The sequence below is a fragment of the Melopsittacus undulatus genome, chromosome 1 (genome assembly GCF_012275295.1).
Source record: "Melopsittacus undulatus isolate bMelUnd1 chromosome 1, bMelUnd1.mat.Z, whole genome shotgun sequence".
Lineage (NCBI taxonomy): Eukaryota > Metazoa > Chordata > Aves > Psittaciformes > Psittaculidae > Melopsittacus > Melopsittacus undulatus.
This window is the reverse complement of record NC_047527.1, coordinates 35992334-36010800: the sequence shown is the minus strand read 5'-3', so window position 1 is coordinate 36010800 and position 18467 is coordinate 35992334. Positions and strand designations below refer to the sequence as shown.

General features: G+C 36.3%; 1 protein-coding gene across 2 annotated transcripts in view; it reads right to left on the bottom strand.

Annotated features, from left to right (window-relative positions):
• Nucleotides 1-18467, bottom strand: part of PDE7A (phosphodiesterase 7A) — a 73255-nt gene that overhangs the window by 24541 nt on the left and 30247 nt on the right. Inside the window, exons 2-3 of one of the 2 annotated variants that reach the window (XM_034069058.1) lie at nucleotides 9129-9189; nucleotides 1807-1890 (exon numbers count right to left, since the gene is read on the bottom strand). In XM_034069058.1, coding sequence (XP_033924949.1) covers nucleotides 1807-1890; nucleotides 9129-9189 — 145 coding nt within the window. The remainder of the gene's footprint in view (nucleotides 1-1806; nucleotides 1891-9128; nucleotides 9190-18467) is intronic. The other variant, XM_034069063.1, reaches the window with a different exon arrangement.

Genomic DNA, 18467 nt, shown 5'->3' with positions numbered 1-18467 from the left:
AGAATATCCTAAAAATGAGGTCAAACCCAATTCCCACAACCTCTCTCTACCTGCAGTCTGACAGTATGATATGAAACACCTTTTGCTTTAAACAAGTAAGGAAACAATAATCAGGGCTCAATCAGCATGGCAGAGAAAAAGAAAACATTTTACTGATAAAAAAAACTGTAAATGCATAGTCCAGTGATATAGTGAGAGCGGGGCTGAATTCCTCACCAGCTTTGAAAGAAACTCCATGATGCAGCAGGACCCTGAAGTCAAAGAGCAAGACTGCAACAGGCCACAGTCATGAAGTGCAAAAAACTCCAACATGGCATCTCTGAAAGTTGCTACAGCAGCTGACTCGAGAGGGAAGTTACAGCCAAAGAATTTTTTGGGCCTCCTAGCAACATTCTTCACTGTCATCAGACACCACAGTTGATGTTGCTAAAAGTTGGTGACTGCCTGAACAAGTAGGGGCAAGAAGAAAGGGTGTGAAAATCCTTTTCCTGATTAGTCATGATCTGCCTAACATACAATCATCAGGATGGGAAGAAACAGTGTAATGAATACCCATAAAAAATACAGTTAACTTGACAACAGTAATAATACTCTACATTGACTGCCTTTTAACAGGTAGCTCTTTTAATAATTCTGTTAGTACTTTCCTGTATCAGCATGAAATGCCACACATATATACAAAAGACAGTTATGCATTCATAAATTGTGTGCTATTCCTACAGAGAATTTTTATTATACTCAATAGAATTATCGGGACTTGAGAAGGTATTATTATCTTTATCAAAAAAATTAATACAGCACTCTTCAAACTTTGTTTTCTCACCTATTTTATGATGCTAACTTTTGAATGAGACAGAGTTTAAGAATTTTAAATTTAACTGGTGATCTGCTTTTAAAAGTAAGTTCATTTAAGATCAGAATATTAATTAGACCAGTTTCTGCCACTCATTTTTATAATGAAGTAATTACAACAACCACACTTGTTACCATGAAGTAAGTTTTTCTAATTCTCTCCATTCCATTCAGAATACTTGGAATTGTGCTGATACAATGTTGATATAGATAATTTATGACACTTAATACATTAATATTATTGGCATAATTTAATTAAGACTTAAATCCCCTACATTTTTGCTGCGTATTGGCTTGGTGGTTTCTGAAGCTTTTATATTACAACTCTGACATACTTAATTATAACAATATAGGTGAAGAGAAAAAAGTGAAATTATTTGGAAATATTCTTCTTGCACTTCTGAGAAAATGTTTCCTAAAACACAATCAAAACAATTTAGCCTCCTGTTTTCTTACCGCACTTAAATCTTTATTTAAGATTTGTCTATGTCAAAAAAAAAAAAATTAAGTCCTAGCTACACGTTTGAGTAAATATAACGTTAAGTGATTATGATAAGGTCAAAAACATTGACATCTATGTTGTGTTTAAAAGTCATCCTGGACTAGGCCCTTCTGCTGCTTTATAAAAGCAGGAAAGTATTAAATCTTAACGGAATGTGCCTGCCAAGAACTCGGCACAGCCATCAGTGGCTGGATATAAAATAATCTTCATTTCCACAGGGATTCAATCAGTCTAAATTCAATGAGTTTAAATTATATTGTTAAAACCAAAAATTTAGCAGTGAAGATTTTCGTCTTCCATTTTTGGTAATGAAGTTGCATGAAAGATTTTCCTATGTAGTATAAAAAAATGGCCTTGCTATATGAGCTTCTAACTTTATTTTTAGAGGCTCGGTATTTGAAATTAATGGAAGCCTTTGTTTATTTGTCATTTATCTGCTTTTAAATACTTACAGTGAAAAATACGGAAATCAATGTATGGATGAGAACCTCTTCTCTCTGTTTCAAATCCTGCCCGACTTCTTACTCGCACATCTCCTAGAAACAGGGTCAAGAGTGAAATAAAAGTGTGGAAGAGTGGCAGAGATAAAATGCAAATGAACATAGCCTGGAGGGGTAAAGATTCATGTACTTAATGGAGAAGGGTTATTCAAACAATAGGCCTACTTCAATGCTTTTGTGTTTTAAAAGGTGAAATTCAAAACAAAGTTTGAAGACTTGTTAAACATGCAATTGCATGCTTTCTTGTAAAAAAATCTCTCCTGCCAGAAGCATGTGATAAGCATTCAGATGAAAGTCGGAACAGCCTGCTACACCAGTATGGTAAAAACGCACCTTAATATGACAGGAAACAAGAACATTAAAAGTTGATTTGTTCCTCAGTAACACACATAAAACGACAACATTTGGTATAATACAAAAAAGGTTCAACTTCTAGAATGGTAGCTTTTAGCAAATAAGCTAGTTACACTATGGGTTTATACTACAGAATAGAATATTTTCCCACTAGCATTTACTTACTTGTGCTCAGCTGTTTGAATATTACACAAGAGCCTATTAAAATACCAAAACTCAGTATTAAAATTTTATCAAACTATTTTGCACTGCAATTAGCTTCAACCTGAATCTTTTCGCATGCTAGTTGATTTCTACTTATGCATATTACCAACTGAAAGCTGATCAGTATTCTTTCATTAGGCATTAATGCATACAAATATAAGTAGTTCACCTGGATTAAAAGCTTTCACTTAAAATCCTTTAGCAGTTACAAATTTGGGCAAACCTTTGAGGATCAAATGTCATAATGTTTCTCTCCTCAATTTTTAATTTAAAAAAAAAGTAATTTAAGATGTGATAACCTTCTGATTTCAAATTATTAAAATCCTTCAAATGTAGTGTTCTCCTCTCCTCAAGCACAGCTTTTTCATACGACTCAAAACTAAGTATTTAACCCCAGGAATGAAGACTGATTTTGTAAGCATGTAATTAAAATACAGTGATTTAATTTACAGAAATTGGTAACAGCTTGAGTGTTTTTTTCCCTTTTCTACTCCAACTTGGTAATTTGTAACACCGAAGCAGGCAACTAGTCAGAAAATAGCTAAAGATACTAACTAAACATTCAGTATTATACTTTTAATACTTAACAGGTATCTTTTTAAAGATACATGATCTATAAACACTGCCATATCTATAGTGACACACTTCACGTGAATGTTATCTTGTGAGACACGCTGGAAGGACCACTAAAAGATAAGTAGGCCCAGGGCTCCCCAGATGAGTCTGGGTTTATGTATCAGTAAAAACATACCAAATATGTGGTTTCCAGTTACTACTCCTTTGTTCATTTGAAACTGAAAACCTTAACAGAGCTGCTGCTAGGAAAAGTAACCCAATTACTACCTGTAAATATTATTTCTCAGACACTGACAGTGTATTACTTATCAAAGTTTCAAGCATTCATCTGAGCAGAGTGCAAGAGGCTTGTCTTGTTCCAGGCAATACAGAGGCAGCAAATTGTAGAACTCTTCTGTTAGACACAAGAAACTGATTACAAAGTAAATTAATAAAAAGGACAAAGTGAGGATATTTTGGAAAAAAAGAGGCAAATGCGTTAGTAGCTGCGTCTGAAAATATCAGTATACATGGAGGAAAATGCAACTTTCATTACCTTTCACCAATATTTACCTGGGAAACCAGTCATAGCTACAGCTGTGTGAATGAGTTCACCAGCTGAATTAAAAGAGTTTAGGCTAATTTTTTACAGAAAAGGTGATGTTTAGTTTTCAGGGCAGTTTTAACATTCCAAATCTACTAACCATAAGGTGAACTAGCAAATAGTTCCAGTCAGTGTAAACTAGATTTTGGTGAAAAATTTACTTGTCCAAAGTGTCAAGAATAGGAAGTTTGCAGAAGAATACCTGAAGAGTAACAAGGAATTCTTCAAAGAGCAAAACAGGTTTATCTGATAATTGGTATCTTGAAAAATTCTGCTTTGTTCATTTACTACTAGTCTAACAGTGCAGATAGAATAACAGTAACCCTGTTCCCTTGAAATGCCTGCAGTGTTGCAGATCTTGAGTAGGAAAACAAGAAAAACTGTCTACAAGTGAAATGCAGAAGTATAATTAACTACACTGCCTGGAACAGGAATAAGTAGAACATCTATTTATAGGAAGTTAGCTAAAAGAAATGATATACTAAAAACAAAGGTAAAATGTGCTATTAAAAAAATAATTTGGATTTATTCTGGAAAAAGATATCACTTTCACAGGACTGAAATTTATCACAGTAAACAAAGTAAAAATTCCTACTAGGGCAAATCAAAGGCTTAAAAGCTGTCTCCATTACCACTGTACAGAACTACTGCATTTTCAAGATTTCAGATAATAAATGTGCTTGGGAAAAATTGGTAATGAGTGGTATTTGAAGATATCATCTGAAGTTTCTATGTATATCAAAACATAAAAAGTAATAGCACTAAACTGGCTACACAAAAGCACATGAAATTATGTGCTATCAGCACAGTGAAACTAATCTCTACTACATATGCATAGTAAGTCCCGAAACACCCAGAAATTCTGGAAAATCATTATGCATTCACTGTTCAGTTAGTCTGACCTGCAAAGATCGACAGACACCCAAATGCACCCACTTCATTGTGCTTGCACACAACATACTTGCATCTATTTGCTTGGGAAATCCTGTACAGATTTTTTTGTAACCCTATGACTCTGAAATGACAGAGACATTTTTATCATCATGGGTAACTTTACAAAAAGGCTGAAGATATTTCAGATTTAAGATTACTTTTAACAGATAAAAGGATACTGTTACATTGTTCCTTCAAACAGCAACAGAATTCCTATCATTATTATAGTAGCTGAAAGATAATTAAAATTCAACAATTCTAAAACAAAAGAACTTATGAATAGTTTTCATTTACCTAGGCTTAAAAAAAAAAAAAAAGCAAAAAACAAAGTCATAACAAAATCTTCTGAAATCATCAGGTCACACCATGTGCTCTGTTAAGTTCCCGGAAGGGGGAATGCAGAAGTGGTAGCAAGCTAACCATTTCAATCTCAGGTGTCTCTTCTTTAGCAATTTTAGATAGTTTGGAGAGACTCCTGTGTTTCCTTAGGGGAACACATTCAAGTCCAGCATCTTAATGACAGTGGACTTCCAGGAACAATTCCTTTCCTCTGGAAGAGTTTCTGTGAACTCTTAACAATCAAAAAAAGATTTAAAAAACATGAAGCCTTGCTTTGAACAATCTGATTTAGTGCACAACATGACAAAATAGCATGCTGGCTTTATTTATTTCTTTTTTTTTCCAGAAGAGTTCCAGGTAACCAGGATTGCTTGCATTTTTAAGACAAAGGCCATACAGGCAGAAACTCAGTTGACTGAATAAATAGTGGAAGAAGGAATGCAAGAAGGAAGTCTACAGCTACAACTGAAAACTGAAAAGGAATCAGGGCTGTAACAAAACTTACCTTGAGACAGATTGTTTGGTTCCTACCCCTCTCTCTCAAGATTCCTGCTCACACCGCAAGGACAGCTCTGATACTCACGAGGCAGCTGAAATGCCATAGCTGACAACCCTGTGCGTTAGGGTTACACGGCACATACTTTGTGCTACCCTAATACTCCAGTGTGGCACAGTAACAATGCAGCAGCTGCTTGTGGAGCCGAGGCCTTCTAGAGCAGGGGCAGAGATCTCAGAGATCACAGAAGACAGCTGGGAGCAGAAATTACTTCAAGGTAAACCACCCAAGTCAAAGCCATGAAGCTGTGAACAGCAGGATTTCCAGAAAGAATTACTAGCTTCAGAGATTAAAGTTCCTACTAAATTTGCTGGAGAAACAGATGACAGGTCAGCCGAGTATGCTGTAACTGAAGCAAAAGGAATACAACATAACTGCTATCAGAGAGGAGCGTGCACCTCCATTACATAGTAGCTTGCCTCCACTGTTTCCCATTTGAAGTGATGAAGACCTCTATAAAGGAGGGTAAAATGTTCCAGTTTAAGCTCAGAGGTGCATGCTCCCCAATACAAGTAATCAGTGCCACACTCTTTCTACCCCATGAACAACAGCAAAATTTTCAGGCAATATATAACAGCAAGAAAAAGAAACCAGAAAAGGAAGGAAGAGAAAAATCAAGAAAGTATCAAGATTACAGAGAAGCACTTACAAGAAATTCTGAGAATTCCTCATAGTTGCTGAGAGAAGTAGCTGACTGAGGTGATGCAGATATATTAGTCCTTCCAAGGTCTTACAAGAAAAATTCTACAATGCTGCATCTGTATCTATACTTTAAAATAGTAAATAAGCCACTCAGGAATGGCTTAGTGTATATTTTGGGAATGGGGTATGACAGATGAGTCATTAGTCATCGCTGTTTGTTTATGTCGACACCGATGAAGACAGCTAAGAGTTAGTTGTTTATTTGTGTGCACCTAAATTTTGATCTTTTAAATTGAACCTTCAAACACCACCATATCACAGTAATTTCTCTTTACTTTCTCTTTACTTGGCGCAAATGAATTTTTATTGTATTCCCACTGGAATAGCCTGAAAATGCTGAAGGAAGCAACTCTACAGCCAGCACAACTAAACAGAGGCAGAGGGAGGTGTCCTAGATACCCTTAGCTTTTTATTTTTGGTCTGCTAAACTAAACACCTTACGGAGGTAAATTTTACTGTTTAATACCATCTGTTTTGAATAATAACCGAGTAACAGGCAAAACCTCTCATGACCATGCCTAACTTCCCATTAAGTTACAGCTGAGGATTTTTTGGAGCTCACTCTGCTAAAATATACAAAGATAAATAAAAACGAAAACCAAATCCTTCCCAGTACTGTATGTGGAATTCAGTACTTCACATTTCTTAAAAAAAAACCCTCTAATTTAATATATTCATTCTTGAATCTACTCCAATATGAATGTATCTACATTCCGATGCATCCAACTGTTCAGCTTTCAGGCTGGTCTTTTTTACAGTCCATTTACAAATACAACAGCAATAAATCTGTAAATAGCTGCTAACTTGTACAATATAGTGTAGGTAACATTTGGGAAAACAAACTGATCACGAACAAAGGAAAAAGTCATACAACTTTGGCACACTGATTCAAACATCCAATAAGCAAATTTTTGTTTGTTTGTTGGTACCCTCCTCCCCCAGTCAAAGTTAGGTCTAGTCTTTAAATGCCTCTGAATAGCTAGCATCACTGAACAACAATGGATGTCAGCAAGAGCTATACTATTCATACAAACACCAATCACACAGTCTAAGAATTCATTCCAATGAGAGAAAAAGTAAAAATTTGATTTACTTAACATCACATTCTGAATATATTCTAGTTCTGCCTATGAGAATAGTTACAGAAAGATTTCAAGATTTATTTTTTAATTATTTTTCCCTCAGTTCAGGTGTATATACCAAGTACCACAGGAAGTCATGCTTTGCTTTCTTCTAGATTTACTTGAGCATTATCACAAACCCCTCTGCAGAAATAATGGGCCTAACTACTTCATGGCACAGTTAAACATCTAAAATAGCAAAGAAATCAATTCTTCTCCCCAGAAATCAAGAATTAATTTCCTACAAGCTGGTCTTCTACCATTAGCAAACTATAAAGACAAAAGCACAGACATGTACTTACAGTACTTTTTATTCAAGCATATCAGTTCATTTTAAAAATAAAACCATATTTCCCCTGCTGTGGAATTAACAGTACTCAATTTGTAGGATTTTGAAGCAGAAACACAGCATAAAATAAATTTAGTTTAAAAGCAAGTATCATAAAATCAAGGAAACAAAACTACCTCAGGCCTGAATTTACTTTCTTGATTTTATGATTGGAGCAGAAAAATGTTTTTGAAAAATTCTAGTATTTATCCTGCAAAAAGGATGATTAAAAATGAAAAAAAGTTATTTTAACTTTTTTAATTAAAATTAAACAGCAGTCTGTTCAACAAACATTTAAAAGCCAGCATTTTCTGTCCTCCTCCTCATAACCAAATTACATTCCCTTACCAAAAAATCCTTCAGCAGAGTCACTGCTAGAGTATTAAGAACTCCACAAGTTTAAAAAAAATTAAAATAATTGAAAAACAAAAATGTGAATACACTAAGTCAAAATTGCATGTGTATACCTACATACATAGGTTACGACTAAATTCATATGCATAAACATAAATGTGTACACATGCATATAGCTTACAACTTCAAATTCATAGAGAATGCAGCTAGGAAATTCTGGCAGCTTTAACACATACAATACACAACTAAAATGAAAAAACTCAGGGCAACTAAATCTGACTGATTTAGATGGGGCTGTTTAAGAATTTATAATCACTAGCTGTTGATGTTCACTGAGCTTTGCAAGACATCATACAAGCATTCATAGTCCATTTCAACATAAAATCATAGCTCAAGGTGGCTTAAATTAAGTGGCATAATTTTGCCGTGAAACAGACTTAAAGTACATACACAGTCCCCATGCCATCTGCACCACCAGCAACCTCTAGAACAGGTGCTGGAAGTACTGAATCCAGCAGCCAGATCTGCAAGAGCTTTGCATTTTTCTCCTCCCAACCACCGACCTCATGCCTTCGCTATTGCAGAGGGTCCTAGGTACTTCCCCCTCCTAATTCTGTTCTTTCATTTTAATTTGGCTTTACCCTTTGTCTAGTTGCTGCTCTGGAAACATTCTTCAGTAAGTTGACTAAGCTAGTGGTCCTGTCATGCATTCTTCCCCTTCTCAAATCATCTTCTTGTATTAACAGAAGTAATTTTGTTTAAAATCATATTATTTTAAGAACACCTTGAACATTTCATAGCCTCAGTGTTGCACTTTTAAAAGTGTGTGGTAAATCTCACACAAATGTTCCCTAAGCTACGGTTTTACCCACAAAGTTACCACGCAGAGCTGATAAATTCCATCACAGAAATAAAGCTCAATCATGAGTCACTTGGAAAACTTAAAATTCTACCAAACATGTTCAGTTAATTATAAGATTTATATATTTTTTTAATATAGAAGTAAAACATCCAACAACAGTTAACTCAAAAAAAATAAAAAAGGCAAAGGCAAACAACCAAAAATTCCAAAGTCACCATAAAAGAGCCCAAACTCTTCTAAAGAATCTAACCAGAATATTATTGAGGAGAAAGGGAACAAGTTTAAAAAATTCAAATATGAAAAAATACTTTTAATCAATCATAAACATTAGATCTTTGCAATATAGGAAGTATCACGCTTACCTAGCATACGAATGTACAACGCAGTCTGATCGGAGCTGTCATAGGAAATAGCTCCACGTCTCTGAAACAAAAAAAGAAAAAGTGTATGTTATGCAAGTTAGAACTGAATCATTTTTAAACTGAAACGAAAATAAAGTCTCCAATTAAAGACATTCCGATTTAAATGTCAAAATTAATTTTTGACATTTGAACATGCATCTTTCAATTATGTAAATACTGATTTTGTTTAGGAGGGGGACAAAGAAAGGACAGGAACTGGTAGTGAAAATATCATAAAGGACAGGATCAGAGTGCGGAGAAAACTATTCCTCCCCACCCCAATTTCATTCCAGATGCTCCTTACATGAAAAAAAAAAAAGACACAGAATAAAATTAAGCAGAAAAAAAAAAAACCAAAAAAAAAACCCGAAACCACCCCCCAAAAAAAAACATGCTTCTCGGAACCTTTAAGAAATGAAATTAATTCTTGCAGTTCCTGCTTTATTTATTTTTACCTATATGGTACAAGTAGTTCTAACAGAAGTAAGAGAACTCAAATGACACCATTACTGCAGTCCTTGGAATTCAACCTATATTCTGCAAGGGCAGGGCTTGGCTGCCACGTGCTACTTGCATTCCACAGGGTACTTGCTGCAGGCAAATCAAGGTACCACTGAAGCAGGATGTAACACATAAGGGTAAAGAAAACAAGTATGCAGAATTGCACATTTGATGATAGAAGTCTAGAAGAGTCCCTACATGACATAAGATACATGCATGTAGGCTGTATTTTTTACCTACACAAAGTACGTATGTTCCATGCATATTTAGCTGATGCGATAATAGCTATAATCCAGTAAGTCTCCCACAAGTGTGGTGAACCTTCCTTCTAACAGCTAAAAGCTGGATGAATGTTCTCATAGTTACACAACACTGGCATCAGGTAGTCTTCAAAGCTTGGCACAACCTAGCCACCTAGCACCCAGCCTCACACCTTGCCTTTATTGCACTTTCACCATCTTCTGCTGTTTCCTGGGGCGTTCATTCAAGTTCTTTCTTAACCCTAGGGATCAGAGGAACACCTTCACAATCAGAACTCAATTTTGCCAGTTCACAACATTTGTTCTTTAAACAAGTAAGATTTTGAGAGCATGTGTGTGTGTGTACGTTAAAAAGTCTGACCACCGTGCTTCTTATTTATACCAGGACAGAAAAGTTTTCAGTGCCACAAAGGGTTATCATACCCCTTTGAGAAATTTAGGTAAAAGCCAGCCTGGAGGTGGATGCACTCACCTACTTTTTCTGCTGTCTGGAAGAAATAACACTATACCAGGTACGCACAACCACCTGAAAATGTCCAACTTCAAAAGATGGGAAACCAAACCATGTTAGGAAACAGGACAGAAAAATAGATGTTGGCTACTGAAATTAATTGTTAAAGAGATAATTAAACAAACTACTTGAAAGGGGGAAAAGACAAAATTGCTTACATGCATCTATCTACAGAACAACCTGGATGCACACAAAGAAAGACTAGCGATTAACAAGACTCTCTCATCATGATTTGTACAACTGACATGTTAAGACTCCAAACCCAGAAGCTCACTTAATTGTTATAATATTTTTCATGTTAGAACAAAAAAGAAAGCATTACAGTTAAAGCCAGAGAAGTTTTTTCCAGAGGGAAGCTTAATATTTAATTACAGAAATGACCAAAGACCTAGCTCCAAACAGGGTCCAATTATAGTAGCTGTTGTGAAGACTACAAGGAAGAAGTCCTGTACAGCAGTTTTGTTGTCTTAGCTTTTGTTCTCTACTTCCTTGGAAAATCAGAAATCATGCAAATAATCCTTCCCTCAAATATGTTTGTACAGCATTTCTCACAGCAATGTGCCTGTCCTGATGGCAAAGGCAGCAATACAACTCATCAGCCAGAAAATGATGCTGATTTCCCATTAAGATTTACAAATTTTTTCATATAACCTATGTTTGAACTTCAGCTCATCTCAGCTGGGTATATTTGCAGTAGCCTGGAAAATTTCATATCACTGACTAGGCACAATTAGTGATGTAATTTAGTGCTAACTTGCAATTTGCACCTGTCTATCACAGATTTCTGGACATGCCCAGTACAGTTCTGTAATCTAATACAGAAGAAAGCCAAGTACACATGCAGCTAAAAGAACCATGCCCAGCTGGAACATTAGTCTCTGAGAAAGAGAACAATATGTAAGAATTTACTTAAAAATAAATCCTTTTGATTCTAAAATGTTACTTGCTCTCTAAAATGTTATTTGCTAAATAAAGCAGTACATCCATGTTGTCAAAGAGAGAGCACATTTTTTTAAAGATAAACCAGTTCATTTACAAGCAAGTTATTTCATTCTGCAAAGACTCTGAAAGATCTCATAGGAATAGTTTAACAATCAAATCATTTTAAAATCGCCTTTCAAAGCATGGTGCCCTAAAGAAGAAAAAGAGAAAATTTATTGTGAAAACCTTACAAATAATTCTTCAAAAGTAGTAGGACAATTTCAGCTGATATTGCTAAAAGGGTAGAGGTCATAAAGTGACTTCATTCATGGAATGTATTCAATAAAATACGTAAGAGGAAAATACTTATGAGCAGGTTTCACCAAGGGATACATAGAGGGTGGATGATGAGTGGGCACACCTCATACCTTCAGACCAGGCAAATTAAGTTAAAGTGCAGGCAGCTAGGAGCACTGTGGTGGGCAGTCAAGAGACAGAGGTGGGAGCTAATGGTACAGAGGTTTTCAGCAACTTGTGGTAAGTAGATAAATTAAATAATACTATGCTTATGCAGACACGTATTGCTTTGTGTCAGCTTACACTGCAAGTAGGTTACGGACTACATACCACAGGTTGAGGTATACTGCCTGTTCTCCCACTTCAAATAATACTATCAGCATACTTGTTAGACTACCCCTACATTACTCTAGAAAAATGCAAGGGAAAAGGCAAAAAAAAATGTCATTTAATCTGTGGTTAAGATACTCTGTCCACATTCCACTTCTTAAATCCAGCAAAGGGAAAGGTAAGATTTAATACATCAGTTTCTAATGAAATGTGAACTGCCACGTGCAGCAAATTTGTAGGCAAACTTGAAGAAACAAAGTGCCCAGTGGTTCAAACAATTTAATCACCAGAATTCTGCCCTTGCTGATGAACAAAAATGCCTCCTCCCTCATTGCTAATCAAAAGCCTGCTCTCTGTGGCCTACACCAAGACATCAAGATTATACTTAACACTAAAAATTTACCCTAATTACACAGCTGAGATGACTGTAGCATACGCTGTCAGCCTACAGAAACCTTGACTAAAAACTGCAGAACTGACTTCTGACACTTCAAAATATCACATCATCATTAATATTTTTAGCTCATTTGGTGTTAAAATATATTTCTAGATCTCTGCCACCTCTTTGGTGTACCTGAAGCTTTGTACCTGTTAATAACCATAAACACATTGAAATCCTTGATGCGCTGTACAAATCTCAAACAAATAAGTATTCTAACAGGCAGACAGAATTACTAGTGCTCGGAATGAATACAATCCTTGTGTTTAGGCAGGTTCCCTTTTCAAGGGCAACTTGGTCTGGTGGGAATGTCTGCTGGACTCCAAGTGATTCAACAAATTTCGCAAATGATTATGTGAGGTTCTTAACTGCTCCACTCCTTCCCAGACATGAGCACAGCCATCTGACTGAGTGCACACTGCTTCAGCAGTGAAGAGGGATGTCAGAAAACATGACTGGGAATGATCATTTACACTATACTTTCACCTTAATATGAAATTTAAGGTGAGGTTTTCAGAGTGTCATTTATTTTTCCAAAGGGCAATACTGTAAAAAAAGCTTTACTTTCTCCTCTTTTTTTTCCAAATCTTTGCTCCACAAAGTGAATGGAACAAGTTCAAACTAAAGTGAAAGATTCGTTAAACCTTTAAGAACAACAACGGCACAAATTCTCCACAAACACAGATGGAGTATCTACCAGAAGATAGATTCTAACTCAGATGTTTCTGAAAAGAATCTTTTCACAAGAGTACAGGATGTTATTAAAGGCCATGCAATGGAAATGACATGCCAAAATAGCACACATATATCTTCAAAGGGAAGCTACTTCAGTGATGCTAGTGAGCACAGCATATGCACATAACACTTGGAAACAGAACACCTGCTGGTGTTTGTGCCAAATAAACATTTCCATTGATGTATCAATTTTATCACAAGGACTTCCCAATCCAGTTCAGAGCAGAGCACTACTGTTACTGTTGGCAAGCACAGCGAGGCAGCTTTTGAACTATGAAGCAAAACAACTGCTGGTCTCCTTCTGTAGCAGCAGAAACTGGTAGAGCTGTTGGCCTTCCAAATACACTACCTCGCACCAGAGACAACCATCTATGTTTTCTGATGGGAGTACAAAATCCACATTCTGTGGTTCAGTTTTCAGTTCATAAAACCAAGGAAATCAAAAACAGAAGACAGCAACACAACCAGTCGGGTATTTTTACCTACTTGGCTTTTCTGTCCAGTTGTCTGATTGTTTTCAGAAAGAGAAATGAAGACCAAGTTTGGAGAAGCTGTTACATCACGGCAAGCGCAACTTACTGGTTATATTGCCCCCAATAAACAACCTTGGAAACTATTTCAGATTCTAAGATGGTTTCCTGACTGTAAGACGCTAGCATTAGAAACTTAGATTATTAGGATTTCTCCAACTATTATTGGATTTCAAAAGTGAGAGCATCATGTATACTTAGCATTATTCCACGTAATTTAAAGCTCCATGCTAACTTAAGTTTTCCACAAGGCATCACCAAGTGTTTACTCACTAAAGCACTGGAAAAAATATTCTTTTAAAGTACTAAAACTGCATTTGAACTCAGGCAAGCCACTGCAAAACAGTTCTAGTACTGTTTTCTAAGTATTTCATTGTAGTTCAAAGCAGTATTTTGAAAGTTTATCAAAGCAGTGATAAGAAAGCATAGTTAATTTCAGGAAGGCAAAGCTAATCAGCTATACGACACACACACCCCTTTAAATATCTGAAGGTAGCAATTTCAGTATTTTCTTACATATAAAGCCATTTCACATGGCCATTTTCCAAGACAGATGACAATCATTTATAAACTTAGCTATCATTTCAATAATAGTTACCAACACTAGTAATACATACATCTAACATAAGTCCAACTAGCAGCTGCAAGGTATTTTCTCTTACACACTTTAGATCTATATTAAGTGGCATCATCTGACTGACCCAAAGTTTCATCAACATAAAAACCTCAAGGTTTAACAAAAATATATAAAACAAAACCCTGGAAATTGATCAGAATAGAAAGGATAGTCAAAGAAGTGTGATTGACTTAAGTGAGGACAGAAAGACCAAAAGTATTACCCTTAGGAACTAAATTGGAGTGGCAGAAGGATTCAAGCAACAGCCCAATAGGATAATTGGATGAACACAAAAAATAATTCTTTAACTGTGATAACAGTTGTTTCTTTTAAAAAGACAACCACAAACAGCAGAGGTTTTTATGCTTGACTGTATTACGTCAGCTACCTGGAATTCCTGTTTCTCCCATCTCAACAGAATCTTTTCCCAAACTGAATTACAGATGTAATTCTTAAACAGGCTTTTTATATCAAGTTTCAGAAAACAGTAATTTGACTGTATACCAGTAAAATGTGGATGATATATGTATTAAGCTAGCACACTGGCTGTAAAACTTCAGCATTTAGAATCCATCATCATTCACAAGTGAACATCCACATTACAGTATCCTGGTCTTTTTCTTCATGTGACAGAAGTTAACACAAGTGTCAGCAACTAAGCCTGGCTGCCTTTGTTTTTAGTAAATGTTGAACTGTATTACTGGCAAAAAAACAAAACGTAGAGGCATAGATACCTGGCGAAGCTTGGTTTCACAAGTTCAAATTCATACTTGTTCAGATTCTCCTGTTAGAATTGTGTATTAATAAAAAACAATCCATATATAAATGCATGAACTCTGATTTTTCTGTCTCTCTCATTGTCTCAAATGATTCTAACACTCCTTCACAATCCTAAACTTAAATTCATTCCTCTTTTTATAATGAATTCCAAGTTAGGCAGTGAATTATACTGAGAAGGGCATGGTCTCATCAGCAAGCATCAATCCTACCTCTATTTACTACCACAATATACATTATGGGGATTCTTCCATTCTTTAGGATAAGAGAACATGAACTCAGAATTTTGTCTAATTAGCACATAAGCAAACAAAACTGGTATTTCCACTCCTGTAACCCTGAAATCAACAATACAAAAAGGATATCCTGTCCAGGAAGCAAAATACACTAGTTCATATTATTCTCACTATGTTTAAAGTTGTTTTTCCTAATTTTCACAAAGCCTTAAAAGTGCTATAAAGATCTGTTGGTAGGGAAGGCAAGCAAACCCCTGTCATTCAGAAGCCATTTCAGATCTGTTTTCCACGTCTCCTAACTGGCACTGATACAAACACACTCTTCCCACTTCAAGGCAGGCAAGAATCAAGAGCTACAAAATCATGTATGAACATTGAAGGAACACAATTTTAAATGACAAATGATGTGTTTCCAAAACAGATTAGATTTAAAAAAAGAAAAATAAGTACTCGTGAAGTTCTTATTGACTTTTCTCTCAGGGCACTTATAAAGCCAGTTAGTCAAAACAGAATAATAAAATGGCCTACCTTAGAAGTTATCCATTTGATAAAGATCAGAGCTAAGCACCAGATCAATGCAATTCCCATCGGATCACTCCAAAGACCTGAGGCATAATCGTCTCCCTGATCCCCGCCAGTGCGGAAGCTGTGTGAGGGTGTCTGAGCCGGAGAAGTGGTGTGCAGAGGGGAAGGCAGAAGGCAGGCAGGGGCTGCCTGCACCACCAACAGCTGCGCCAAGGCTGCTGTCACCTGACAGCCCCAGCAACGTGCTTCACATGAGCGGCACTGTCCCAGACGACTCGCTGCCAATGCGACAGTCAACAAGAAACTTCCACAACCAGAGGACATGGCAAATAGAAAAGCCTTATAAACCCTACAGAAATGCTAAAGGAAACAAAACCCATGACTGTGTGCGCTGGTAACACATTTTAATACAGCAAAGCAGGGTAGACTACAGGATCAAATTCCAGTACTCAAACCACCTGAGCTAATTCAGGATACTGCCCTGCCTTTAACTGCTATGAGGAGCCTGCTTCCAGCTGATTTGACCATAGCCAATACTCACAAGTTCCTTTTATCTCTGCCACCTTAAGAACTATTATATGAACTGAATGTCAAAACATATTTCAAGGTTCCTTTCATAGCATCTTACTATAAATAATGTTAAAGTTAATGCACTAAGTAAATGCAATCACTGAAACAAATCACTGTTCTCTAGTCTCTTTTGTCCACTAAATACCAGGCCTGAACTGGCATGTTGCTTTGGTTTATTGCTCTGAGGGGTGAACTTGCCTACAACTCCTTTCACATGCTCCCCAGCACTTCCCAGGGCTGGAAAGAGAACCTCCTCCAAGATGGTGCAGCTACTTGGTGCAGCTTTGAGATTCATTTTAATTTTTGTCATTTTAAGCTGACAAAAATTATTCATTTCAGAAATACACAAAAATCTCATATAGTCTGGGGGAAAAAAAGAAGCTACCAAGGAGGGAAAACAAGGAACAGTGTGGGATATTGATGAGTTTAAAAGGATAAAGTTGAATAATTAAGTCATATGAAGGTTCTGCTCTTCCTGTAATTACTTTTCATTGTAAGATCATATTGCAAATTCCAATATGTGCACAATACAAAAGTTACCCCAGATTACTAAAGGAGCAGCTTTAGCACTAAAAAACTAACTTCTTCCTATCCACTGGAGAAGGGGAGATACACTACAGTGGATGTTTACTGAATGAAGAAGACTCAGTAACTGGGTTCCTCCAGCACGTTATATTCCAAAATGTATCTTCTATTCTCTCCCCTCCCCATGCACCTGAAAACTAGCCAGATGAAAACCAGAGGCAAGAACATTCAGAATGGACCTTTTGATATCCCACTTAATGAATACAGCACTTACCTAAAGGTCTGTCAAGTTCCATCCAAAATACAAATTGTCACGGAGGCAGGTTTAAAACCACCACCTCCAAACACTTGACAAGGTTATGACACCCTGACAATTAGTCAACAGCAGTGTGATGTTGCTTAAAAAAAAAAAAAAACTAAAAACAAACCCACAATAAATGTCATTAGGCTCTATCTGCATTAGCAGTTTGACCCAACTGAAGCAGATCAAAACACAGCTGCTGTGGAGGTCTTTACACCTATAGTACTTGAAGCCCAGGAGATTTTTTTTCTGCTTAAACATCCTGGACCCGACAGAAGGTTCAAAGCTACCAGAAATGACTGGTAAGTGGTCAAACCTCTATGAACCTTTCAAGGACTAGAGTACATTTGGTGCACACACAGTAGAGTCGTTTAGTTTGTTTTGAAAGGAGCCTACTTGTCACATACTGAAACCTCTCTGGAAAACAAACAAATGGGCATGAATAACAGGGACAATGAGATGATTTGTGTAAGACTGAACTCTCCTCAAAATAAAAATAACACATATAGCCTTACAGTCTTTGAAAGATCAAGTATTTCTCTCTATCAGCACTATTTTCAACCCCTGATTAGTGTTCTCTATTTTCCTCTCTCAGAACAAATTAAGATATTTCTTGAAACGTGGATTGTCTTCTCCCGGAAAACACATTATCTTAGAACACACAACAATACAAGGTAATCACCATTTCCCTTTTTGTCTTCCAATAGTAAGTGGTTTAATTAATCAGCCTTCTATTACTATAAGATTTTTCTTAAAACTACTGTCTCTAGGATAAGTTAAATACAAGAACACAGAAATGAAAACGTCTGCCCATGTGTTAAGCACCACTACAGCATTATTTGTTTCAACCATGGCTTGGAAATTGAAAGACTTTCATTTTCAGAAACAGGAATCAGAATCTGGAAACAGAGGAAGACCAAAAAGGGCACTGATTTGTAAGAGAAGTATCAGAAATCAACAAAGAAGCTCAAGTGCTTCTTTTGGGAAAGTACTGCTTTGAATAACCCCATTAGCCATTCTAAGGTGAAGGTGAAATAAATGATGTCTTATAAGTATATGAAGGAAATTATTCAAGGTTATTAGCAAGGTAAACCCTCAGGTACAAGACTGTGTAAAAATAAGATAGTACTAAATTCTCCTCAGTGATAACATGCTACCTATTATACTAGCAAAGTTGTGGGAGTGCAATCAGTGACCCTTGGGCTGTGGACATCACCATCAATCTC